Below are 26,690 nucleotides of genomic sequence, written 5' to 3' on the forward strand. Positions count from 1 at the left end.
GTATCCAGAATTTGGGAGTGGCCTGACAGAACATTTCTAGTGTGGTATCTTATGAAGCTGCAGTCATCTGAAGGCTGGATTGGGGTTGAGGATTGGGATTGGCTGTTGTCAGGAGACCTCAGTTATATAAACTTCTCCAGAGGCTGCTTGAAGGTCCTCATGGCATGGCAGCTGGCTTGCCCCAGAATTAAATGATCCAAGAGACCAAAACAAGCTGTAATGCCTTTTATGAGCCAGCCACACACCATCAGAAGCCACACACCATCACTTCTGCCATAGTCTTTAGGCCACAAGGGCGAGGCTTGATTCATTGTGGGAGAGGACAACACGAGTGTGTAACACAGGAGATCAGGATCATTGGGCCACCTTGGAGGCCAGCTATCACACAGCCACATGGCAGGCATCTTCTGATTGGCTGTTGCACATGCTGCACGGCCTGTATTTGAAGTCAGACTGCAGTCTCAAACATATCGTCCGAGTCTGGGCAGAATCCATCCAGCTATCCTCATATGATGCAGCGACGGCGACCTGAACCTTGCTTTTCTTTTTCTTTGGGGAAGACCTGGCCTCAAAGGGAAGAGATACTAGGTGTCAACCACAAAACGTGCGGCAGTTTGAAAATTTAACATTGTGTGACCCAGTACCTAGCACATAGTAGATGTTCAATAAACGCGTCCAGAGACCAGATGAATGACATAGCATTCTCCAAGGGACTCTCCCTGGTGGAAGAAAACCCACCTGCAAAGGTCAGACAGACCAGAGAAGGGGCCAGATTCTCCCTCCACTCAGGTGAAGGTGGGCTTCTGTGTACCTGGCTGGGAGGGCAGAACTTTGGAATTTCAGGGCCAGAGTGATGCTTCTGGAAGAGCATCCTGCTGGTCACCAGAGGAATGGTACGAGCCTTGTTTTTTGAGGCGGACTTGGTGTCTTCTTTTATATGGGCCATTCCGGTAGCTACTGTTAAGTGTACACTTGACTTCTAGTGCTCAAAGTCAGTTCGTCCTTAATAGACAGTTGTCACCTCACTGGAGGTGGCCTCTTCCCCATACCCTCTCAGCCCATGAGTGCCCTCCAGTTGGCCATGTGGGAAAACTGGCCAGAAGGGGGCAGCAGAGCATGTCGTGGGGCGGCTCCAGGCCCAGATCCTATTGTGCCTTTTTTTCCTAAAGACTGCCACAGTGGACTTCTGTGGTTCTGAGCTGTTTGGGTCTGTTCTGATGATTCCTTTGTAGTGTCAGAAGATTCCTGAGACCTCCTCCTCCATGATAACGCTTATTCAACCCTTCTAGTGTTTCCAGATAGAGAAATATATACTAGCCAAGACAGATTCTGAATGTAGGAAAACTTGACACTTGCCTTTTTTAGCAGCATCTAATAACAACTGGCGTTACTATTGAGTGCTTCTAAGGTACTAGGTGCTGGGGTTAGCACTGTGCTGAAAATAACCTCATTTAATCCTAGCAGTTACGAAGTGAGAATTATTATCCCCATATTCTAGATGAAGAAACAGAGGCCTAGAAATATTACATCGCACGGCTAAGAAGTGGTAGAACAGATCACACATGAGCCCAGTTCTGGACCCTTTTCTGTTTCTTCCATGGTTTCGCCTCCCCATCCCTTCCCACAGTTCCCACTGGGAATGAACCACTGGCTTAAGGTTCATGTTTGGTAACATTTCTTGGTCTCTGGTAGAGTTCAGAAAGCTGGGGTCAGGGGCAGGCCTGTCTCACGGGCTTGTGACTTCTTTTTGGTATTCTTTCGTTTTAGCACACTAATGACTTTGCCCTGTACACAGAAGCCATCAAATTTTTTAACCATCCTGAAAGCATGGTTCGAATTGCTGTGAGAACCATCACTTTGAATGTCTACAAAGGTAAGTTTTCCTTCTGATTTCTACCGTGGCAGCTAGTACTCGCTCTCAGGTGTTTATGCATAGAATTCTCTGGTGGTAACAGGGAGCCTGTTTATCATAGCTCTCGTTGCTTGTCTCACAAAAGGCTTGTAGTTATTGACCATTTCACTGGGCCCTTAACTGAAATTTTTATGCCCCTGCCTTGAGCCTGCACACTCAGTTCTGCATGCTAAAGTCTTAGTGCCCATACACAGAAGTGGTAGTGTCCTAAGAGAGGCACATGCAGGACTCATTAAACAAAAGCAGAGTTGCTTTTTTTTAATATTAGATTTAAGTTTTTGTTTTGGCCTATAAAATAGACTTCCAGTGGGGATGTTATCTTTAAATAACATATAAAAGCATTTCACATCATGAACAGCAGGGGGCAGTATTGTATTCTCCACCAGCTGCCAAGCCCGGCAAATTCCTCTTTCTTTCAAGATGTGTTCAATGCCCAAATCATTGCCTCCAGGAGAAAGCCTTCCAGGGCTCCCTGCCGGCACCAGCACAAAGCCTGGCTGCTCACAAGTTTCCCGACCTGGAATTGCCCTCCAAGGCAATATCTTCTTGGCCGAAGGTTGGGGTTATTTTCCTGTAATCACCATACTGGAGCTGGGACTATTTTCTCAGGGACCAAAGGGTATTGACCTTCAGGAGTTACGATGTTATTACTTAAGATGACCTCTAATGGGGAGGGTGCGGGAGCTCCCCAGGGACTCACTCCAGCCTAGTCTGGGATTACGTTAAATTGAAGAACCAACCTTCCTAAGGGCCCAGTGGGGCCCATCCAGAGGTCGCAAACTGAGGGCCTGGGAGCGGAATCCAGCCCTGACAGGTTTTAATTGGCTTAGTTATATATTTTTTTAATACATAGTTGCCAATATTTAAAAACTGGGAGGTCTTAGGTAACAATCCGGGGTTCTGATCTGAGAAGGTAGATTCGGCTATTGCGGGCCCACAGACCTGCAGGGCGGTGGTGAGCTGGTGCTGAGAAGTAGCTGCCCGCTGTGGGGTCGTGGTCGCCAGTTCGCACACCAGGCCTGCCCGCTTCACTCATTGAGTCACTGGCCAGCCCCGCAGCCTTCTGAGTTTGCGACCTGCTCCGGGCTGCGGTTCCGCCGCCTCCCTCTCTGTTTTCTCTTGTTCTCTTCTAACCTGTGTCTTTTGGTTTAGATGCCTCCTGCCCCAGCTCTCTCCCTCTGAGCAGCTGTCTCACCATCCCAGTTCCTAACCCTGTTAACCGTTGTCTGTTTTTTGCCTTTCCTTCAATGACGATTCCTGTGTTCCTTATTCCAGTGTCATGTAAGTTATTAACCTCTGGTTTTCTGCTTTCTTAGCTTATCCTTACATGTACAGGAAATACAGGAAACTTGCTTGAGAATGGTGTAGCTTTCGTTGTAGCCTAGCTAAACACGCTGCTGATAAGTAGGCTTTCTAATGCATTATTGATGTTTAGCCCAATTAATTAATTTTATTAACGGTAAAAATAGCATAAGAACTGCCTTGATGAGGATAGTTTTATGAATAAGATAACCATTTTAAAGTATTTCCAGGAAGCCAGAAAAGATTCAGATTCTAATAGAGAGCTTTTTCATTGTGGCTGTTTTTTTTTTTAATCTCCCCCAAGTTATTTTTGGTAGCTTGACTTTTTTTTTTTCTCTTCTTTTGTGAATTTTCTCAGTGGATAACCAGGCCATGCTACACTATATCAGAGATAAAACTGCTGTCCCTTACTTCTCCAATTTGGTCTGGTTCATCGGCAGCCACGTGATCGAACTTGATAACTGTGTGCAGACTGATGAGGAGTAAGTGACCTCCTGGGGTGCTTATTAGGGAGACAGAGTAGGGGAGGAAAAAGTAAACATTAGAACAAAACTTACCCGCCTATGTGTAGGCAGAATATGGACTTCCACACTCAAAGGTTCCACCCACCTTTTCACTTTTTATAACAGTGGAAAGTGGGAAATACTGCAAGGGGGTGAGTACACTTACAGATGGGGTGCTAGGCAGCTGGTGAAAAGATGAAGATGATTCCTCGCTGGTGAACGGATAAACGAAATGTGGCATTTGCATACAGGGGAATAGTATTCAGCAATAAAAAGGAATGAAGCTCTGACACGTGCTACCCCATGGATGAGCCTGGAAAGCGTTATGCTCCGTGAAAGAAGCCAGACACAAAGGACCACATATTATATGATTGCATTTATGTGACCTGCCCAGAATAAGCAAAGCCATAGATTTATAGGTTAGCAGCTTCTTAGGGCTGGAGGAGAGGGTTTGTGGGGGAAATGGGAAATGACCACCTGTGAGTATAGGTCTTTTTATGGGCAGAGAGGATAAAAATGTTCTAAAATTGATTGTGATGATGGTCGGACAACTCTGTGAATATAGTTTTATATGTAAATTGTTAAGTACAAATTTTATACTTTAAATGTGAATTTTATGGTATGTGAATTATATCCCAGCAAATAATTTTTAAAAAAGATGGTGATTTGGGCCCCAGAGCAAAGAATAAGGATTTCTCAAACTCAGCACCACGGGTCTTTTGAACTAGATGGTTCTCTGTTGTGGGGCCGTCTGTGCCCTATAGGGTGTTCAGCAGCCTCCCTGGCCCCCATGCACCGGATGCCAGTAGCACCCTTCTCCCAGTTGTGACAACCAAAAATGTCTCCTGGCATTGCCACATCTTTCCTTTAAGGCTAAATTACCGTCAGTTGAAAACCACTGCTCCCAGAGTAACAGCTTTGCACAGACCTGGGGAGAGGCACATTGGATGGGGTCAGGTCAATAAAGGGACTCAGAAAGGCCTCCTAGGGGAAAGGGGGCTAGAGAGAATATTAGCTCTGGTATTGAGAAAGAAGCAAGGATAGCTGGGTGGCAGATCTGATAGAGCATTTGGGAACATAAGGAGCCATGTGGATGTGAACAGCACGGACGTGAAACATAAGGACGTACTTAACTCCAGAAAGAAGCGAAAAATGACGCAAGGAAGGAAATGAACCCCTAGTCCTCTCTTTGGCTCTGCAGTGAACGGTCATGATAACGTCAACACCAGTTGCTGATGGCTATTGGGGTGATGAAGCAGAGGGAACACAAAGGGCTCTGTCATACAGGATGTCAACACGTAATATCTGAAATGGCTGAGTCGCAAAATAGAGGTCCTCACAGATTTTATAGAAATGTGGGGGGAACTATCCATAAGAACTAAAAAGAGTGAAAAACTGCCTCCGCTGGAGGCTGGGCCAGGAGCTGTTCCTTTTTATTATCGGCTTATCAGTATTATTTAAAACCCATCTGCATATATTCACTAAGATATTTTTTGAAGTAATGTTTTAAAAAGTGAAGTACATTGAATATCTTGCTAAAGAAAAATCCCCACATTGTCCTAAGCAGGGTAAAAGCTTGCAAAACGTTGCATGCGCCGATGTTCTAGGCCTCTGGGCGGTGGGTTCATAGATACTTGTTATAATGTTAGGTTTCGCAACATGTATTTGCTATAAATATTTACTGCTTTGCAACACATATTTGCTATAAATATTTACTAAGTGTCTTATTAAAGCGTAATGAGGAATAATTATCCAAAATTATGTAAAAGAAGCAAAATCAATCCCGTTTTTACTTATTTTTTTAAAAGCATAGATGGTTAGAGGGATAATCGTACAACCTGCATTTTAGGTGTGACTGTAGAGGGACAGAAATGTGGAAAAAACAGACTGTTTGTTGTGGGACTGTAGGAGACTTAGATTTCTTTTTGCTTTTATTTTTTTTAAATTTTCTGTTTTATAAAATGACCATTTATTACTTGAGTAATACTCATAATACAAACACAGTGTCTTACCCTGTCTAGATTGCTCTTTGCAACAGACAGTACTTTGGGGAGTAGGGAAAATGCCCGCTGGCTGTTTTAGGGGCTCTGTCCTTGGCATGGGGGAAACTGACTCACCCATGGAACCCAACGAGCTTGCTTATTGCTGGGATGTGCACTTTGTTCCACATATTGTCGGGGCCAGTGGGTCCCACGCAGCTGCTGAGGCCTGCCTTTTCTTCAGAACTTCTCTGGAGTATTTTAATTAGCAAAGATTTATTGCTCTATTAATACTGCTTATCTTAGGAGCCAGGGGATCTCGCCACACTGGCTAGTGGCTGCTCTTGTGAAATGGCTCGCTAAGAGCTTAGCTCATTTTTGCTTTGTTTACACATCTTGTTTTGCGGTTGTGGTGGTGGTAGGGGGTGAATTATACTGAGGCCTCCAGAAGGTGAGGGGATTCCGGAAGTCCCCTAAAATCGATTAGCATGGACATGTCTATATTCCCATCGTGTATCTTACCAGTAGAGCCAGGATAGGTGTCTCTTGAGAGTAGCTCAAATATTTATTGTTGAGGCCCCCAGTGACCTAAGTCTCAGGCCATTGATGCTAGGCCCAAGGGCTCAAGCTTCGGATTCCAGGCTGAGATTGTCATTCTCTCGCCAGGCACCGGAATCGGGGCAAACTGAGCGACCTTGTAGCTGAACACCTGGACCACCTGCACTATCTCAATGACATCTTGATCATCAACTGTGAGTTTCTCAACGACGTGCTCACGGACCACCTGCTCAACAGACTCTTCCTGCCCCTCTACGTGTACTCACTGGAGAACCAGGACAAGGTGGGCCTGGGGGCCTGGCCCCACTGCTCCTGCGGGCTGAAAGTCATCTTCAGAAGGGGGGAAAACAGTCACCTTGAAAAGGGCTAAGCTTTGCAAGGGACCAAGGCTTTGAGCCTGAGAAAAAGTCCTTTCAAAGCAGTGGTTTTCCTTTCCTTTCCTTTTATTTCCTGAATTAGGGGAAGGTGGCAGGGAGAGAAAGAGAAAGTGTGTGTGTGTATAGACTGCAAAACTCTAAAAGTGAATGAGAAAAGAACCCTGACATCAGAATGAAACAGGAAACCTCTGCAAATTTAGGTTTTTGGCTTCTGTGCATCTTTCTCTTGAGGTATTCTCGTCCCTGGTAACTTTTTCTGGTAGTTGCCAGAGCTAATCGATTTGGAGAAGATCCAGCCAGCCACAAAACTTGCACAGAATGGGTGGGAAGGGATGAAACACACTTAGGAAGAGCTCCTGGGGTGATGACTGCCCCCATTGGCAGGCTCAGGCTCCCTCATGGGGAGAGTGCTGTTCAAGTGCGCATCCTCGGGTGTCCCCTTCCTTCTCTCAGGGATACTGGTCCAGCAGATCTGGGGTGGACCAGAAGTCTGCATAGTAAACCTGCCCCCAGAGGCTTCCCCTGTGAGAAATGCTGCTTCAGAGAGGAGAGACCTTCCACCCTGTCCCAGAGTTAAGGGACAGAGGCCTCGGCAGGAGGAGGGACAGAGCCAGCTGGTTACTCTGCAGGGGCTTCAGCCTCTGCAGATGTGTCCCAAGGGGGGTTAACTTTCTTTTTTGGAAACGGAAGATGGAGATTCTCACTGAAAAAGAGTACACAGAAGAAAATTGCAAGCCTAACTAGAACCAGCAGAGGCAGCTCTGGGAGGCAGACAGAAAGCATGGGAAGTGGAGTTTTCAGACCTGGGTTCAAATTCTGCCTCCTTTTCCTCACTGTGTGACCTTGGACAAGGCAGTTAACCTTCCTGAGCAAAACAAAGGTCCTGAAGATCCTCACAGGGTTGGTGTGAGCTAGAGCTCATTGAAGCTCAGTACAAATGAGGGGCTTTTCCAAGACTACAGTGACCATTCTGTCCCTGCCCCATTGTGTAAGCTTTTGAGAATAGGCCTCCGGGGGCCTCTCTGGCCGGACCTGGCCTTGGGCTCTTGGTGCCCCAGCTGGGGGAAATTAACATTCTTAGTAATTTAAGGAGCCAGTTCTTCTTTTGGGTCCAGCCCCTAATCTGCGACTTATAGTGAAAGATTTCTCAGCTGGAAAAATCATGGTCTTGCAGATAGTATTGAATGGGGTTAGACTGAATTTCTTTTACGGAGTGGACTTTTGACTAAACCAGAACAGCCAGAACCGCTCAGGGCCTGGAGGAAATCAGGGTGCCTCCTCTCCAGACAGACGGCTTTTGGCCGCATGTATTTTGTGCTGCTCACTTGTGTGACCGGATTTCTCTCTCTCTCTTTCCCGTCAACTTCCGCTAGGGAGGAGAACGGCCGAAAATCAGCCTGCCAGTTTCGCTCTATCTTCTGTCGCAGGTATGTCTGATCATTTGCCTGTGTCCCCAACACATTTAGGAGGCCTTAGAACGCCCCCAGAAATGTTCCAGGTCACATTGCCTTGTCTTCTCTCTCAGTGTGCCCCCATTTTGAAATAAAATAACAATAAAAGGAAAGAGGGTTCTATTTTGTAGACACTGAGAGGAGGTGCTAGTATCTTCTTCATGGTAGTAGATGGAAATTTAACAAGAAATGAAAAAATAAATCTAACCTGGCACTTAGGTAGTTGTTTTACCATGGGGACTGGGGTTTCCAAGACAACCAAGGAGTGTTGTAAATACCTTGGGAATGCAGACTCCTGGGCCTTATTCGTGGAATTTTGAAATAAGCTCCAAACTGCAGGACCCAGTGTGTACATACACACAGCAACCCTGGGTTAACAAACTTCCATTAATGAGGCTGTTTTTAAAGGCTTTATCCTGGTTCTAGTTCCCACATTACCTTCTGGAAGGTATCTTGTAACAGCCTCAATTCCCAGATTTGCGTCTCGAGCCAATTTGTCTGCCTCTCCCCTTAAACAAGTGTGTTTCCTTCTTATAATTATGTAATATTTACAAGAAGGGAAAAACTCCATGGTGACCCAGTTACATAACTTTAAAAATATTTTTATTACAAGCAGTCCAGACTTTGAGGCCATCTCATTAGACTGTCAAGTAGTCAAACGTTTGACCAGAGCTCTGTTCTCACTTCTGCAATGGCACAGGTATTTATTTGCTTTGCTGAATGTCCTTCTAACTCGGTCCCTGGGCCATTCTGAGTTTGAAGTGGGGCTGTCTCCCCTTGGCCTGAGGAGAAAGGCAGACCCAGCCTGCTCCCAGCAGCTCTGCCCATCGGGAACTGCAGCGGCCCGCTTATGCTTTCTTCACCCCCGGAGCCATGTTCTGGGGTCCCTGTTTGCTTGGAGCTCTGCACTGGTGCTGACTCCTTCTGAATGCCCCTCTGTGCGACGGAGCTCAGTGCAAACTCCAGCCTCTCCTGGCAGCTTTTTCCGCCACCTCATTACGAATCCGCCAGCATCTCCCGCTTGGGATTCTGGGAGTCTGGCAGGGCCTAAGCAGGCCAGATGCTCAACCACAGGAATCTCATGGAACACACCCTCAAGACCCTTCAGCTGTCGGAGCGTTGCATGGCACGGTCTCCTCCCAGGAGCAAGGGGTTCGGCCATGCCGCTTCTCTAAGAGCCCCTTTTTCTCCTTTCGTACTGAAGGACCTGCAGCTCAGGCGCCTAGTTACTTGTTTTAGTATCTCACAGAAAGCGGAGCCTTTAGTTCGATGTCCTCCAGCTGGCGTGACAGAGCCTTCTCTCTCCTGCATTCTCACGTAGCTTCATCGTAATGGTGCCTGAGTGTGTGAAAACCTCGGAGCAGGTATAAATCTTGTGTCCTTAAGCCCTATATCCAAGCATCTTTATAAATTATTTTACAAGCACAGCCACAAAGCCAAGAAAATTCACAGTAACATTAATTTAGTGTGATGGGATTTTTGTCCTGGTGAAACTAAACTGTCACTTGTAACATGAGTGTGGTTGAGACAGGGTGGCCCAGCTTTTCGAGCCCAGCCTGCGCATACTTCCACGTACCATGCAGTGACTGGCTCTCCCCTCACTTTTCCCCATCTGGAGTCCAGAGAAGAATGAACCCTGTGTGTGTCCACAGGCAAGAATTGGTTGGCCTTTGTCTGGTGGGTCTTGATGGATGCTCACTGAATGTTTGTGGCCTGACTAAAAGAATGAATAAATTAAGGTCACACAAGGTACACAATAGGTGTTTATGGAATGAATGAACTCGGTGATTGGGGTTTGTTTTGTGGTTAAGTGTGATAGTAATTTGGCCATGATGAAGATGAGAAAGTTCACCTTCCTCGTCATCGTAATTACCAACAGTCGAATGCCTGCCCAGCCCTGGACGTAGGTGAACTCGAGATCATTCACTATAGTTTCTATGATACTATGATAGTAAATGTCACCCTGGTATTTTAAAAACAGATGTGCTTTTTTTTTCCCCCCTCGGTGAGTACCACATTTGGCCAGTCTGTCTCTATCTTTCATTTGAATTATGTTTATTTTTTGAACAATATATTTCCCTCTTCAAACAATACAAAATGACATACAGGGAGAGGTCTCCCTCTGACCCCTAACCTCCCAGCACCCAGTCGTACTCCCCAGAGGCAGCCAGTGTTTCAGTTTCTGCCTTTACTTTTTTTTTTTTTACAATATTTATTTTTAAAAAAAAATTTTTTTTAAGTTAAAAAGTTCAAGCAGGTAAAAACCAAGTTTCCTTTCTGCTTTTGTTCAACCCCCTGATTTCTATCCCTAGAGACAACTATAGTTACAGGATTTTCCTCCGTCCTTCCGGAAACGTTCTTTGCCAGGGGTTCTCACCTAGGGAAGATCTCACACCCCTTCTTCCCCCAGGGAACGTTTGGCAATACCTGGAGACATGTTTGGTTGTCCTAACTGGGGTGGGAGGTGCTACTGGCATCTAGTGGGTGGAGACCGGCGATGCTGGCAAATACCCTACAGCGCATAGGACGGCTCCCAGCGCAGGATTGTGGCCAAGGTTGAGAAACCCTGTCGCACGCATATGTAAGCACATGTAAATGTGTGCACACGCCCCATTTATACACAGGTAGTTGATAACCCCACTCTGTGCTGCACCGGTTTGCCTTTACATTTTAAAGCAAAGCAGCGAGTGTGTCTGAACCAGCTTTGCAAGGCAGTTTTGAATACTCTGATTCCTGAAGCCGTTCCTCTGAGCGTTGGGCAGCAGGGCGGGGTAGCAGTGCCATCCCAGATGGCCCAGTGCCTTCTGATTTTGCATCCTGGCATGACTAGGTCCGTCTCTGACTCGTGTGGCTTTTCTTCCCCAGTTTCCACACTTACCCGTGCTGCTACGGAATCCTGGTGTGGCAAAGCCCACCACAGGGCTCACTGTTTGCTCGAGTGGTGGGATCACTGTGTAGCCGACCCTTTGCCAAGTCCTTTATTAGAACAAGACTCGTGGCCCCTTCTTCCCGTATAACTAAAGTCTTGGGCCGGTGCCTTCTGGTCTTATCATAATCGAATTTGACACTGAGATGCCTGTGGAGAGGAAGGAGTGTGCTGGTTTGGCTACTCCTTTCCCACGTTGCTTCACTTCAGCTGGATTTGGCCTCACCCAGCCATGAGGGACAGTCTCGCTTTTAATGCACTTCCTTCCGCTGAAGAGCAGCCAGCCAAATAGGCAACAGTCTGAATGAAGGAGGGGCCAGCCCTGAAAGGAGAAACGTGGAACTGGTGTCTCCTGAATGTGACCTATTCTTTGGATTTTAAATCACAGGGACTGCTGCTTAATACTGGACTTTTGTAGCCCAGACTTGCTGCAGGTCGAGGCAGAATGGTTGAAAGACTGCATGCTTTAATGCAAACCCTATTTGTTCTTTCTCACCAGGTCTTCCTAATTATACATCATGCACCCCTGGTGAACTCGTTAGCTGAAGTCATTCTGAATGGCGATCTGTCAGAGATGTACGCTAAGCCCGAACAGGATGTTCAGAGAAGTTGTGTAAGTCATTAGGGTCGGGACTACTTCTCGACCTTGATAAGAGGCCACAGGGCTCATTTTGGTAATCTCTGTGTTTCTTTAAAACCAGAAACCAACATTCTACTTACAGCAATGATGATGCATAAGCTGGCCTGGGAACCTAATCAGAGTCTTGAAATGGGTACCTAGGAAAATCCAGGGGTCGGTACCAAGAGTGGATTCATTGGTTGTGTGTTGTTGAACAGGGCCCCAGACTGTGTATCCACGAGACACCGTTGTGGGGACAGAATGAGAGAGACCTTGTCTAAGTCACAAATAGCTGCAGAGGCTGGACCTGAAACATTTGTGAAGACGTAGGCCCCATGTGAGAGCAGCAGGGAGTTGCTGGAACCGTGGCAAATTGGAGAGTGTTTGCATCCTTTGTGAGCAGTTGCTGTTCTACCCGCACCTGCAGTCATTCTGCAGGAATATGGATGCAGTATCGCCAAGTTTTCTCACGTTTCCGAAGAAACTGGGATTCTGCATTTTGATGCAAAATCTCCCAAGTTTTCAATGGTCACCCAACTGTGGCCCATACAGCGCATGTTTGTGCGTTTTGTGCTGTGCTGAAGGAAAACACTGGAAGACCAGCGAGGCTTTCCCAGCTTGGCCCCTGTGTGTCTCGCCTGCCCTCCCTCCTGTCCTCCGGCTTATGTGTCCTGAGCTGCAGGCTACCTCAGCGCTGGTCCAGCTCGCTCTCTCCCCGGTGTGCCCCATGTTTCTGCCTTTGTACCTGTGCTCTTCCAAACCCAGTCTGGAAGGCCCTGGTGCCTGGTTCCCTCCTGTCAGAGATCTTACCGGCTTTCAGCAGCTTATGGCAGGCATCTTGTCTGTCATTGTATCCGCAGCAGCATGGCCTCGGCAGGCGTGCCTGAGATGAGTGCAGGGTTTTTCACAAAGGCTGTTTCATGAGGGCTCTGGCTCTGTGGCCAAATTCTCGGGCAATAGCCATACAGATAGCAGGCTGGCCGCACCCTTGGGTAGTCTGCTCTGTCGCCATATCTGAGGGAGTGGGCGGAGGGCCATCCTGTAGCATGAAAGGCCAGAACCGCATGGTGTACAATTACCAGAGGCCCCTGCACTTCTGGTTTTTCTGGTGCACGATGGATCGGCTAGGCCGTTTTGCTCTTTAAGGCGGCATTTGAGCCTCTGAAAAGGTTCCCAGAAACTTTCTGTCCTTGTTGGTGGTGGCGTTAGTTCAGCTGAATTGAATGGGGCCTTTTCATGGCCCCTGTCTGGCCCATCCCTTCTTTGATTCATTCAGCAAGAGTTTCTTAAGCCCTTTCGTTGGCTCTGGCATCGTGCTAGTTCTGGGAATATACAAAATCCTAAATAGTTTCTGTTGTTTTGGAGCCTTATGGTTCAGGAAAGACAGGCGTTGATCAAATATACAAAGGGCTATACTATCGCGAGTCTTAGAGTAAGTGCTCTAAAGGGAGGGAGTAGTGTTTGCTGAGAGGGTTTGACCTAGAGGTGACAGGGGTGACAGGTATTGAACAGGAAGGACTCCCCTACTGGTCCGTGTCATGACAACACGTGGACTAGAAAATACGGAGCTGACTCGGTGTCCAAGGAGCCAGAGAGATTTCTTTGCAGCGTTCTTAAATTCGCTTTTGCAGAACAAACGCAAGTGCTAGGTCAGCAGAATCGGCAGGACCTCCCAGTCAGAGCTGCTGAGGACTCGCCAATCAGTGGACCACCTTGTTTCACCCCATTTGGAAAACAGAGATCAAGCCCTACTCAGGAGGGCTGTTGGTGAGGATGGGAAGGAAATATACAGGTTGCAACCCGGCCCTCAGAGCTGTTTGGTTTGATGTTCACAGTGTTTAAAAGGAAATTTGGTAAGTTTCACATGAAAACCCAGATTTCGGGGTTGTCTTGAACAGTCAGAAGATCTGGTTCCCATCGTGCTCGTTTCTGCGGGAAGCTTCTCAGGGGTGGCCTCCATCACATGAAGTGTGAGTTTGCCGTTAAATTCGCCTGGTCCCCACCCAGCCTGCTGCTACCTCATACTCCATTTAGTGGCAACATATTAGACTTTGTTTTGTCTCATGATTTCCAGAGAGCTGCTACGGCTTCATCGTAGGATGTCTTCCTATAAGACACTCACTGCTGAAGTGAGACTTGGTGTTCCAAGATGAACCCAGAGATCATCAAGACACTGGGTTTTGCAGGTTTTTTTCATTGAAATCGATTGGCATGCAGTTGTAAGGAATAATAATACCCTTTCTCTAGTTTTCCCTCAATGGTAACATCTTGCAAAACTCAAGTACAGTACCACAAGCAGGATATTGACATTCATACATGGGGTTTACAATTTGAGCAAAAGCAAACTGCAAAAAGTTACTGGTGACCTCTCAGCTTAGGATACCCACTTTAGTTGAAGCTTCTAATCAGAGGGAGCATTTAGATCTGTTCTTCCTCGCAGTGGCCTCTGCTTAGGATGAAGGTCGTGCCTCCAATGTGACAGACATGCAGACACTCGTTGTGGTGGATGCCCGAACTGAAAATGAGATTCTTTTGAATGTGGAAGGAATTGCCAGCCCAAGTGAAAGTGTCAGCTTTCTACTTCCGGTTTTTGCCTTACCCCAGTGCGAAATCAAAGTTTGTTGTATTCTGATGACGGCAGTTGAAATTTGGGAAGAGTGGAGGTGACTCTCATTTATGATTTGTTTGACAATAGTCCTGGTAAGATTTACCTTCCTTCCCTCTGAGCAAGAACAGTCTCCTGTTGTTTCCTGCCTGACTCGGATGTGGTTTGGTCATACTTGTTTTAAGTTTCTTGGTCTTTTTTAACCTACTTTCTCCTTCCCGTAATTTATAGATAAGTTACTGGTATTGCTTCATTTTACCAGCAGACCTTTCACAAAACCAAACCAAAATTGAAGAGAGAGAAGCAGAGAGGGGCAAGCAGAGTTATTTGAAAAGTCTGTAATTTAGGGTTAAATTTAAAACACATCAGCATGGTTAGGTAAATGTCTAATTGAAATTCGTCTGTGCATTAAAATCATATGGTTCTTTCTAAGGGATAATTCTTGCTATAATTCTAATGCACAGCAGATAGTGTTTCTTGCCAGGGAAATAGAATGAGAGAACACTAATTCTGAAACTGCTAACATCTCATTACTTTTGCAAAATGAACGTATAGATTAGATTATGGGATATGCCTCATGACCTGTAGGTACTTTTTTTTTAAGTAGGGACTTTTTTCATCCTGGGTTTCTGTGGATAGTTTCCTTAGTTTTTGCATTCATTCATCCATTATTCAACAGAGACGCAGTGGTGCACAGGGGAGACGTGACCCCTGCCCACCCCCTGCCCTCCCTGGGCTTCTCATCCCCTGTGGGGACAGGGAACTGTGTCTCGGAGATGCCTGCATCGTCTGTGCCATCATAGGGCTTGCCAGAGAGGCTCAGGGGGCACTTACTGCAGGAATGAATGACTCGATGGGTGAAGTGTTGGGGTCACAAGGGCCCTTGTGAGGTTCTTAATGACTCTCAGAACAGAAATAGCCTCAGGGCCTGACCCTCACATGCCACTTTCTCTTTGAGCAGAGGCTGGCATCTCGGGCAGTGTGAATGGGTTGCCTTGGGGCTGGTCCACATTCTGCCTTAAGAGGCGGTCTGATGGAGTGGACTCTTCAGAGCCAGCTGCCCGGGCCCCTCAGATCCAGGCTCCTCGTCTCACTACATGTGTCTCGGGGCAAGTCAGTACACCTCTCTAATCCTCAGTTTCCTCACCTCTCTAGTTAGAATAACAAACGTGGATTTTCAGAGAGGGTTGCATGCAGCGTAAAGAGCTTCTTCCAAAACCTAGCGATCATCAAGTTCTAAATATTAGATGTTATCATTATCATGATCTTCGATTCTGAGCTGGCAGAACAACCCCATGTCCCCTACTTGGGACCTCCCTTCTTGGTACGATTAACATAGAGGTACACTCAGTATGCCCCTTAGGGAGGCGCCTTATGACCAAGGCACGGAGGGCCAAGTGTCAGCAACAGTGACGACACAGTGACAGCGCTAATAGGAAGCATTTAGTGACAGCGGGGTGAGCCCTCTGTGCACTCCGGGCCCGCTGGCCGAGCCACCCCGATCTGATCTTTGGAAAGTGCAAACACTTAACCAGCAGTCGTACGTTCACATGGTTGGCTGGCTGTGAATTCAGAATGGGAACTGAAAATTCAGGAGAATACCCTCGTCTGTCACGAAGTGAGGATGTCAGCCATCTCTCTGTAGGCACCAGTTCGGCCAGTTGGGATGGTCTCCAGATGATTCTCTGGGGATCCGAAAGAGTGAGTGCACACCTATGAAATTAGCTGACAGTTCTGTGCGTGATACCTTTCCTTCCTGGCAGCTGGGCCCTCTGCTAGCAGAACACTCTGTCGGGACGTGGCCTGGGGAGCCAGTGACTGAGAAAGCAGCAGCCTGGCCTCTCTGGCCTGTCTTTGCAGAAGCCGAATCTGGGCTTGGGGACTCCGGCTGCTACTTCAGTGTTCTCTCCAAACCAAGCTTGAATCAGACAAGCCTCCCGCGTAGCGAATGCAGCAGGCAAGATAGTCCCCCAGATTAGAGTTCCCCCACATCTTTCAGTGACCTTGACCTTAACTCGCGACCTCTGGTTAATCAGTACTGGTTCTGAAGGACACCCATTCTTCTTCCTGAAAGTGGTAATAGGCTTCGGGGAGAAGGTCGATTATGTCACCGAAGGAAAAAATAGACTTGTATAAATCAAGGCACCGTTGCAAGCATTTCCACAAAAGAATCAGAGCTCGTGTGTATTCTCCCTTTTTGCGGGGCATTGTCTATCCTGTGTTCCCTCAATGGGGTTAGGGCTCCGAGGCACCACTGTTGCCTGCAGAAGTGTTGAGTGGGGCAGCGCTGGTTCACAGATAAGAGGATTGGACAGAATCAGAGAGAATCCAGGGGTCAGCGTGTTACACATAACAAGTAAGGCATTGTTGTAGATGAGTGACCTCTTAGAAACAATTGCCTCTCCCTTCCCCCACTGCAGAGGTGGGGCTAGACAACTGACCGAGGAAGTCCCATTGTGTGGAGGCTCACAGAGGGGCACCCTTCAGCCAGGGCTGCAGGTGACTGGACCCAAGGGGCTGGGGATGCTGTTCCTGATCCGGTGAGCCAGAGAAGGGCCAGGATTTCTCAGAATGGTCCCATCCCAGAGGAGCCAAAAGGGAAGAACAGAGTGGGCAAAGCGGGGGTGGGGGTGGAGAATTTCCGTGACTCAGACCCTAGCTGGCTTTTTTGTGTCTGCCCGGCAGCATGACACAGAAAGGGCTGGGGCGGCCACAAGGCTGGAGACAGCTCTGGGGTGTGAGGTAGTGTCACGCCCCCTGCTGAATGAGTCTGCCCTGAGACTAGCCTGTATTGAACCACTGGTGACTCCTTCCAGGTTTCTGCTAAAATCAGAAAAATCGAGGATGGGGTCAGAAAAGCGAGGCAAGAACAGTGCTGGTGTAGACTCTGTCCTGGGGCTTCGTTAGTTTTCATCGGTCACCTGATATCTTTGGGCATTTGAGGTTTTTAACCAGACTCTTGAGTTTCTTAAAGCTGGATCAGCATTATTTATTCATCTATTCAACAAATAATTATTGGGCAAATATCAGGCGCTGTTCTAAGCACAGCAGATATACCAGGGAACGAAACAAAGACTCCTGACCTCTGGGAGCTTCTATTGCGTTGGGAAGAAGGAGAGGAACAATAACACTCTTAGTAAATATTGCATATTAGAACGTAGAAAGGCAGCAGTAGGGAAGCGGATAAGGGAGAGGGGGCAGTGAAAGGCGGCTCGAGTGGGATGCAGTTCTCCACAGGGTGGCCTTCACTGGGAAGGTGACATTTGAGTATAGACGTGAAGGAAGTAAGGGCGCGAGTCATGCACATATCTGCGGGGAAGAATATTTTGGCCAGCAAGAGCCAGTGCAAAGGCCCTGAGGCAGCAGCGTGCCCGGTGTGTCAGCAACAGCAAGGAGGAGGAGGAAGGGGAATGAGGGGCCATGGCATGTGGCACCTTGCGAGCCATCGGCAGACTTGGGAGTTTTCACTGAGAGAAATGGGAATGTCTTAACCTCTTTGTCTCCAGTGTTCAGCGTGGTTCCTGCAGGAAACATCGACTGTCTCAAAAGAACGAATCTCAGTGAGGGAACTGAACACCGTGTCTAATGAGCAGAGAGATCCGGGTCGGTCAGTGCCAAAGTCCTCCAGCCAGGAAACCTGGTTTTGCTTGGGGTGCTTTGCCTGACGGGAAGCTAGGGGTCACACGTGGGTGAGAACAGGACTTCTCTGTCCTCTTCCCTCTCCTGGTGCTCCAGCAATTTAATGACAGCGGGCCGGGAGGGGAGTGGTGTGTGTCACTCATTGCCTGACCAAGGACGATAGACATGGCAGGTGGGTACAGCTCATCCCAGGAGACAGTTAGTGAAGTTTTCCAGTGAGTTCTAAGGCCAGGCTGGCCTGAAGATTGCTGCCTGCTGCCCACCCGCCGAGATGCTTCTAACCTGCCCCCAGGGGACTTTCCTGGTAACCTCCAGCCAGGCACAGGGACAGGTTCTCAAGAGCTTCATGAGCAAAGAGAAGGAAAAAGAAAAGCACATTAATTCCCTCAGATGATGTTGTTCTGGTGACACTTGCCTCTGGACGGGTCACTCCCTGGTACAAGCGGTGCCCATCTGTTGGGCACTTGCTGTGTGCCCGGCTGACGGGTCTGCTCCCCTTTTCTTCTCCCTCCCCCCGCAGGGGTTCCTGGAGCACCCACACATTCCGGGCAGGCGTTGTGCTGGCCTCAGGGAACACAGGATGACCAAGACAGATGAAATCCCCTGTCCTGATATTCTAGGCTGGGGAACCAGTAAACAAGCTTGTCAGCACAGACTTAAGACCAGATCTGGGAAGAAAGAGCAAACAGGTTTGGGAGGTGATGGCGAGGGAAATCCTCCCTGGGGAGATGACATTAGATGCGAGGACTGAAGGATAAGGAGCTTGCTCACCCCGATGAGAGTTGGGGGGCGGGTTGGGGGCAAGGCTTGTGATGATCAGGGCATGGAAAATGGTGAGTCAGAGCCCTCAGTGGGAATGAGCGGCTGTCTGGGATCAGAGAGAGGCCAGTACGCGAGAAATGTACCGGGTCAAGGGGAGAGGGGACATCTTCCATTTTAGAGAAGAGGAACATGCGAGTTCTTCTAACATCTCATTTAAGACTCATAATAACCCAGAGAGTAGGGTCGTATTATCTCCCATTCTCCCAGAGGATAAGTAAGTGATCATTCTGTTGTCACCCAGTTGTAGGGGACTGCAGGTACCTAGCCCCGAATCTTCATGCTGTTTCTATTTTGTGTCCTTAGGTCACCATCTGCAATCATAGTCACTTCCAGTTTAGCATGAGATGTAGGGTTCTGGACCTAATATTTTGGGTGCCTGAGGGTCACCAATCTTTCATAGTCCATTATCTTTTTTCACAAAACAATATAGTAAAATACTCTTCCTAAGGAAATACCAAATAAGTGCTCGATATATCATTATTTAATGAAAAAGTATATTTTATTTTGCACAAGCATCGAACATCCCTCTTCGGTCATAAATATCTTGCAATTAATTCATCCCATAAGCATTCATTAGTTCCTGATCGACTGCCAGGCGTGGCATTGTGGGGGACAGAGAAGAATACCTGGGGTGGAGAAGGCCGGGCGGTGAGGTCAGTCTCCTACAGACCCAGCAAGATCCCAGAGGTCGCCGTCTAGGAAGTCACAGCCCTGTCTCGATGTTCCCTGCTGTTCCCCACAAGAGTGCTGAGCGAGTGTGCGGTGCACGTCTCCTGAGCTCAGAGCTCGTTCCGATTCCAGGTAAATGGGCATTGCTTTGGTTTATGCCTCTGCGGCTGCGACGCCCCCTGATAATTGGCCATTTCGTGGGGAAGAATTGCCATGCTCCTCTTGTTCATGGAAGTGGCCTGTTACCTCTTCATATTTCCCCCTCACTAGGTTTTATTTTCCCCGTGAAATTTGGCAGCATTGCCTAGACGCCTCACTGGTGTGATTGTGGCTGTGCGTTCCGGACACGCGGTGGGCTTTGGTTCCGCAGCCCCACGTCACTCAGGATTTGGCACATAGCACTCGCCCCCATACATCACCCCGGAGTTGTTCCGGCCTGATGTTTGCTTGCTGGTCACTTCATCCTGGAATGAGAAGAGGCCCACTCTGCAGCAAGTATCGGCCCGTTTCCCTCTGCAGCCAGTTGCAAAGCCACGTACTGTGGTGCTGTTGGTTATGCTATGGGCCACCGTGACCTATGATGTTGGGAGCTCTGTGTATATGAGGCAAAAATGGGAAACAATTATGTATTATGGCTAGCCATAATGCTCGTCAGGTCAGAGGGCCACCTGATGAATGATGGGTAAACTGTCCCTGAGCTTTTGTTCCACAGGGCTGGCTACCTGCTCCTCCAATTACTGTGACAGTGTAATGCTTTTACACCAATCCTTCAGGAGGCTGGCCTCACATCGAGAGGCTCAGCAGTGCTTGTTGAAGGCGATGGATGTTTGAGCACAGGGGCAGTGAAGCTAGACTTCCTGGGTTCAAATCCTGGCTCTGCCTCTCACTAGCCGGTGACCTTGGGCAGGTCTCTCACTTTCTGTAGCTCCCTGCCCCATTCAGTTGTTTGGAGCAGTGGTCCCCAACCTTTGTGGCACCAGGGACTGGTGCTCTTATGAGAATCTAATGCCTGAGGATCTGAGGTAGAGCTGAGGCGGTGATGCTAGCGCTGGGAAGTGGCTGCAAATACAGATGAAACTTCTCTCCCTTGCCTGCTGCTCACCTCCTGCTGTGTGGCCCAGGGTTGGGGACCCCTGGTTTGGAGGATAAAGTAAGTCCATGTATGTAAAGTGCTCAGAGCAGCGCTGGGCGCATTGCAGGTGCTCACTGGGTGTAACGGTTGTTATTACCTGGAAGAGGTGACAAGAGAGTGTGCTACCTCTCGGCACCCCACAGCAGCTCTGGGGGTGGGGGGAGTGCTGATATGAGGCCCTATTGATGCATGCGGAAACCGAGGCCCACAGAGGAGGAAGTAGTGAGCAGTGCAGCCAGGACTCACACCAAGTTGAGTAGGACACGGAGCCCAGGCTCCGGCTGCTCCCGTGTCCCTGTGGATCCTACCCTGCCTTTGTGCTGTACACCCCACCAGTCCCCGTCCCTGAGGCTGGAGGGTGCGGAGAGTGGCCAGGGTCCCAGGAACACTTTGGAGTGGCTGAGTCTAGACCACTAACAAATCAGAAAGCCAGCAAACAGTAAGTTGCTGGGAGCTAGGGAGTCAAGTTTAAAACAGAGTGCGATTGTTTTTAAAAGTTAACCCTTCCCGTGCCATCTCTTCCATCCCAGTGAGCTGTTTGCCAGAAGGTCGAAGGCGAACAAATATTTCTAGAGTCACCCGTTTGTGGCCGGCAGTCTGCCAGGCATTTTTGCAGTCACGATCTCATTTCGGCCCCATGGCAGCATGTGATGGATGCTGTGGACCCTGTTTCTGTTTTGCAGAAACTGAGGCTCATTCGGTCAGGGTCACTCGGCCAGTAGGTGGGTATGAGGTCTGGCCTCACCCCTGCCCTTGTGTTGGGCCTGTTTCTGTGAGTCAGTATGGCTGCCTCCTTTCTTGGGGAAAACCTTTTTCATAGTTCTCAAATCCCCTCGCAGAGCTGTTTGAACAAAAGGATTCTAGTTGCTCTCTCGAAAGATGAGTGGGCTAGGCCCGGGAGACGCTGAAGGAGAGCTTTCTTAGCTTCGTTATTATGACTGCCTCTACAGATCCAGACGGAATTCTGGGGCCGTGTCATATGTCCTGTCCCTTTCTTGCCCCATTTAGCCACCAATCTCTTTTTTCCCCATTTCCTTCTCAACCAAGATTCTGCCTGGTGTCCCCACGTTCCTTGTCCTGGCCACTCTCCAGTCCCTTTCTTCTCCCTTCCCCACTGCACCAATGAAACACACTCAGCAGGTAGTGTGACTAGTAGGGTGCTTTGGCGAGGGCACCCCAGCGTCGCTTCCTAGGCCACGAGCATCATGGGCTCCTTCATGAGCAGCTGGCTGGAGAGGCCGCCCAGCTGGCCTGGCACCACCCCCTGACTTGCCATGTTTATGTTGCTGCCTGGGGAGCTGGCCAAGCACATTGTGTCCCGGGCACAGCTGCTGTCACCTTCTAAGCTCCCCTGACCCTTAGCCTGGCGCAGTTCCCACTCTGTGCCACCGGTGTCCTCTTCCTCCTACTTGTCTCGTGGGGCACACGACAGGACATTGCCTGCTCCTGGCTGGACCGCGAGTGCTGTGAAGGTGTGGCCTTGGCTTCCTCGCTCTCAGCCCAGCACTTGGTGTCTCGTCGGGGCTCAGGGAAGGACTGGGTCAGCCCCCTGTTGGCTGCAGTGAACCCGATGGCTGCAGTCTCCTCGCTTGTATTTAGGGCACTGTGACAGTCTGACTTTACTGAAAATAAAGTCTAGGAAAAGAATTTTTTTTTTGAGAGATAATAAAGTGCATAAAAGTGGAGTATTTTAGGTGTACCATTTGATGGCTTTGTACACATGATTACGTTAATGTGTAATTCAGGTGAAGACAGAAAACATTTCAGGCATCCCATACAGATCTTTCTCAGTCCCTAACCAGCACCCACCCCACAAACCCCTCCCCCTAGCTAATCACCATTCTGACCTCCAGAGGTGCCTTTTTAAAGGTATTTTTTTTAAATTGTGGTGAAATACGTTTAACGAATAACATTTACGATGGATTAACGATTTTTAAGTACACAGTTCAGTGGCATTAGTACATTCTTTCAAAGTGGTCTTTACATTTAAATGGCACTAGTCGTACTTTCTTGGGTAAAACAACTGAATGATATAGAAGCAACTAGAGTAGAAAGTGAAAGTTGCCCCAACCTCAGTATCTTCCTCAGAAGGAACCACTATTTTCAGTTTGTGTATCCTCCCAGACCTTGCTCGATGTACCATCATGCAAATATCTATCAGCACAGGAAAGCGTGAGATATATGCACATGTTTTAAATGGATAGTTTTGGTTTTTAACTGTAAACAGAATCCTTGATTGGTTGATTAATTGATTGATTGATGGCAACTACCCTTTTCACGTGCAGTCTGTGTCTGGCCTTCTAAGGGGGGCGTGCCAGGCCTAGTAGAGGACGTTCTCTTTGACATTGTGGCATCGGCGATGCTGCGTCTTCTTCACTCAGACTCTGGCCTTATGTGTTTCTGTCCTTCCTCCTGACCCCTTGCTCCCGACCCCTTCTCATTGTCCTCGCAGAGTCTGCTCTCAGATCCCACAGCCCCTAAAAGGCCTTAGTTATTGTTGATCCCTGGGGAGTTACCTCAAGCATTCAACTTTTAAGCAAGGCCGAAAGTCTTAGGTTGGAGGAGTGACAGCTAGTGGAAGGTGTTGTTAACCAGCAGGCAGTGACAGACACGTTAGGGAACAGTTAAGCCCTTGGGCCACCCCTGAAATCACATTGCTGGCCTTCAGCTGCCCCTGACCCCAGAAGCCAGCCTAAATGTCCAGCCAGAGCCCATGGCTCTCACCTTGCATCCCCGGCTTGGGTACCTGGCAGAACGTCTGTGAATCAAGGAGGGCCCCAGATCTCCACGCTCCTGCGGCTCAGGCTCCAGGTCCCTGGGAGGTGAGCCCTCAGTCCATCCCCTCCTGCGGCATTTGGGAAACAGACCGTACTTGCAGAATACTTTTCTCTGGGGCACGTGTGGTTTGCTTTTTTTATGAGAAGGAAAACCCGAGCCTTCTGATTTTTGACTCTGCAGTGGGCTTCATGACTTCCGGTTGGTTTCGTCACACCTGCTCTCCCACTGTGTGACGACGGTCAGCTCCCGATGGTCAGGCAACGTGTTTCTTCTCTTCTTCCCTTTCCTTCTTTATTATTCTCTGCTTCATTTTGGATACAGTGGGATATAGCCAGCCCTGAATTCACTCAGCACCCCATCCCATCAAGGCCCTGCCTTCTGCAGGCACCTGGTTTAATAAGATGGTTGGGGCTCTTCTCCTGGGGGCTTTGTATCTGGGACATCTGGGTTTGTCCAGTGTGACAAAGAGATTCCTGAGAGGCTTGTGGGCGGAAAGCTCTGAGCAGAATGATCTCGAATCTCTACCCACGTTTCCCAGCCAAGCCCTATCAGCTTCTCCATGTTAACTGTGAGATTTCGATGATGTCCGTATTAAGAAAAAAATTAGGTTTTTTAAATATGGAAGAAAAGAGAGAAAAGCAAGTCCATAGTTCCAATGTCCAAATGATCCTTGTTGAATTTTTTAAAATGTCAATGTGCATACATGATTAGAAATTTCAAACCCAATGAGAAAATGTAGAAATGAAAAATTGTAATTATACTTGGTGGGTGTACACCCACCCAAAGATGAAATACCAATATGTTCTTATACAGCTTTCCAGGAAAAATTGTGGCAATACCATCACGTGGAGCCTTTGAAAAGCTTTACAGAAAAGGGACCCTACTGTGTTCCCTGTTCTTGCTTTTTTCATCCTGGTGCTGTTTCTGTATCAGTATCACTAGATTTAAAAAAAGACCTCAGTCTTTTTAACATCTGCGTGGATTCCCACTCTGTGGACAGACCATAATTAACTGCTCCCCTGTTGATGGACATCTAGGTTATTTCCAGCTGTTACTGGGTAGGTTGCATTTTAAAGGTTTGAAATTTCCCCAGCAAGCATGCTTTCCCTTCTTCCACTCCCGAGCACCTGATCACTGAGAAAAGCAGATCCCTTGGGAAAGTTTTTAAATTCATTTTCAGAGTTGATTTTTTTTTTTTTTTTTAGGAAAAGGGAGGTGACTGTCCTTCATACGTTGGCTGCTTACAGTATCGCCAGGTTCTGAAGGAACGTTATGTCTTTGATTTCATACAGCTCTAGGTCAGAGTTACTTGTCCTATGTGTTAGACGAGGAGCCTGAAGCTCAGAGAGGCTCCACAGCTCATGTGGCGTTCAGCTCGGGTTCACACAGGTCCACCAGCCCTGGGCTTTGTGCACCGTCTCACTTCCCAAAGGTCTGTCAGTTCTGCACATCTGAGTCCACACAGAGCTCAGGGAGAGGTTTCTACAACCATCCTTGTGAATTTGCTCGGAACTTCTAACTGGGCGGTGTTTTGCTCTGCGATGGGTCTCAGTTTTCTGTTTCTGAAAGCTTTGATTGTGTAATGGCATGCCCTAACACTCACTGGGGTAAGTGGTGATCGGAGGAACAGTCACTTCATCTAGGAGCCCTAACTTTTGGAAGATGCGGTGGGGATCCGGGGCTGCGTTCCATCACAGCATCCTGAGCGGGCTCTGATGGATGCCGTCTGTCAAGCAGTGCGCACTCGGAATGCTCCCATCTCGGCTCTTGGGGGTTGGCGTCTGTAATGCGCTCTCTGGGTTTCCTGGACACTAGAATTATATCTTAATTCATCTGTCATTTCTGTGGTTGAATAATTCTAAGTGGGTAAATAAAAATTAATGTTCAAATTTGGATGCTAATTTAGCTTTCAGTTACGTTTTGTTTTGAGTGTTATTGAAATTAATTTGTGTTCCTTGAACACATTCCACTTATTGGCAAGGTAACGGTGGCCCCCCGGAATATAATTGGTGGTTGTTTGGGTAAATTCAGAAGATGGATAAATCATATCAAGATAATGGAAAAGTTTACTTTAAAACTTTCTCCTTCTTTAATGATAAAATGATGTCTGAACATCATCCAGACCCTGGAAAGAGAAAAACACTTCAGTCAGAATCCTGCCCCAAATAAATCAGTTTTCTTTTGTCTGTGTTTCTTTCTAATCTGTTTGCATGTAAATACTTTTTAGAGAGTACTAATTATAGAACTGAGTTTGAGCTCCTGGTGAAGCACTGTTATTTTAGGAAGAGCTTGAGCTTCGGGATTGGGTAGGCTTCTATTAAAATTCCGACTCTGCTGCTCAGCAGCTGTGTGACATCCGGCAAGTCACCTAATACTTCTGAGTCTCCGTTTTCTCATCTGTAAAATGAGACTGATAATCCTTATATCTCCTGGTTGTTATAAGGACTGAAATACAGCCATGTTTACAACAGGCCTTCTTCATTTCTCTTAGAAGCCTTCTGACTTTTTAGGAAAAAACTTCTTCCTTTGGGGCAAGCTTCCCTTGGCAATGAGCATTATCACTGATACTTGGTAGGCCCCCCCTTCTAAGGAGAGCCAGCATTTGACTATATCCAGTTACCTTGCTTTTTCTGTTATATTATTTATTTTTATAATAGCAAGGTACACTGGTGTTCCATTTCTTGTACTATACAGTTTCTTTCATTCATTCATTCATTCATTCATTTATATTATTATGGTGACATTGGTTAATGAAATCCAGTAAGTTTCAGGTATACAATTCAACAGTAAGCCGTATATATTTTGCATTGTATTTTCACCGCCCATAGTTAGATTTCTGTCACCACATATTTGACCCCTTTACCCCATCTACCTCCCTCCTCCCCCTCCCCCCACGCTCTGGTAACAACTAATCCGTTGTCCACATCCACGAGTCTCTGTTTGTTTGTCACATTTGTTGTTGCTTTTAAGTTTATATCCCACATATAAGTGATATCATGTGGTTTCCAACTTTTTCTGTCTGGCTTATTTCGCTTAGCGTGATTATCTCGAGGTCCATCCATGTTGTCGCAAATGGCAGTATTTCATCCCTTCTTATGAAATACTTATAAGTATTATTCCATTGTATATATGTACCACAGCTTCTTTATCCAGTTTTCTATCGTAGGACACTTCGGTTGTTTACATGTCCTCGCCACTGTGAATAATGCTGCTATGAATATCGGTGTGCAAATATCTTTTCGGATATATGTTTTCAAGTCTTTGGAGGAAATACCCAGTAGAGGGATTGCTGGATCATATGGTAGATCAATTCTTAGTTTTTTGAGGAACCTCCATGCTGTTTTCCATAGTGGATGTATCAATTTGCAGTCCCGCCAGCAGTGTATGAGGGTTCCTTTTTCTATGCATCATCTCCAGC

At 47.6% G+C, this 26,690-nt stretch overlaps 1 protein-coding gene across 1 annotated transcript in view; it reads left to right on the forward strand.

The window, feature by feature from the left end:
• The window catches only part of CLEC16A (C-type lectin domain containing 16A), a 201,540-nt gene that overhangs the window by 23,096 nt on the left and 151,754 nt on the right, over window positions 1-26,690 (forward strand). The window contains exons 5-10 of the mRNA XM_025046098.1: window positions 1,768-1,873; window positions 3,188-3,193; window positions 3,573-3,696; window positions 6,363-6,537; window positions 8,005-8,058; window positions 11,508-11,621. Of these exons, the coding sequence (XP_024901866.1) occupies window positions 1,768-1,873; window positions 3,188-3,193; window positions 3,573-3,696; window positions 6,363-6,537; window positions 8,005-8,058; window positions 11,508-11,621 (579 nt within the window). The remainder of the gene's footprint in view (window positions 1-1,767; window positions 1,874-3,187; window positions 3,194-3,572; window positions 3,697-6,362; window positions 6,538-8,004; window positions 8,059-11,507; window positions 11,622-26,690) is intronic.

The sequence above is a fragment of the Pteropus alecto genome, unplaced genomic scaffold, assembly GCF_000325575.1.
Source record: "Pteropus alecto unplaced genomic scaffold, ASM32557v1 scaffold34, whole genome shotgun sequence".
In the NCBI taxonomy this organism is placed as follows: Eukaryota; Metazoa; Chordata; class Mammalia; order Chiroptera; family Pteropodidae; genus Pteropus; species Pteropus alecto.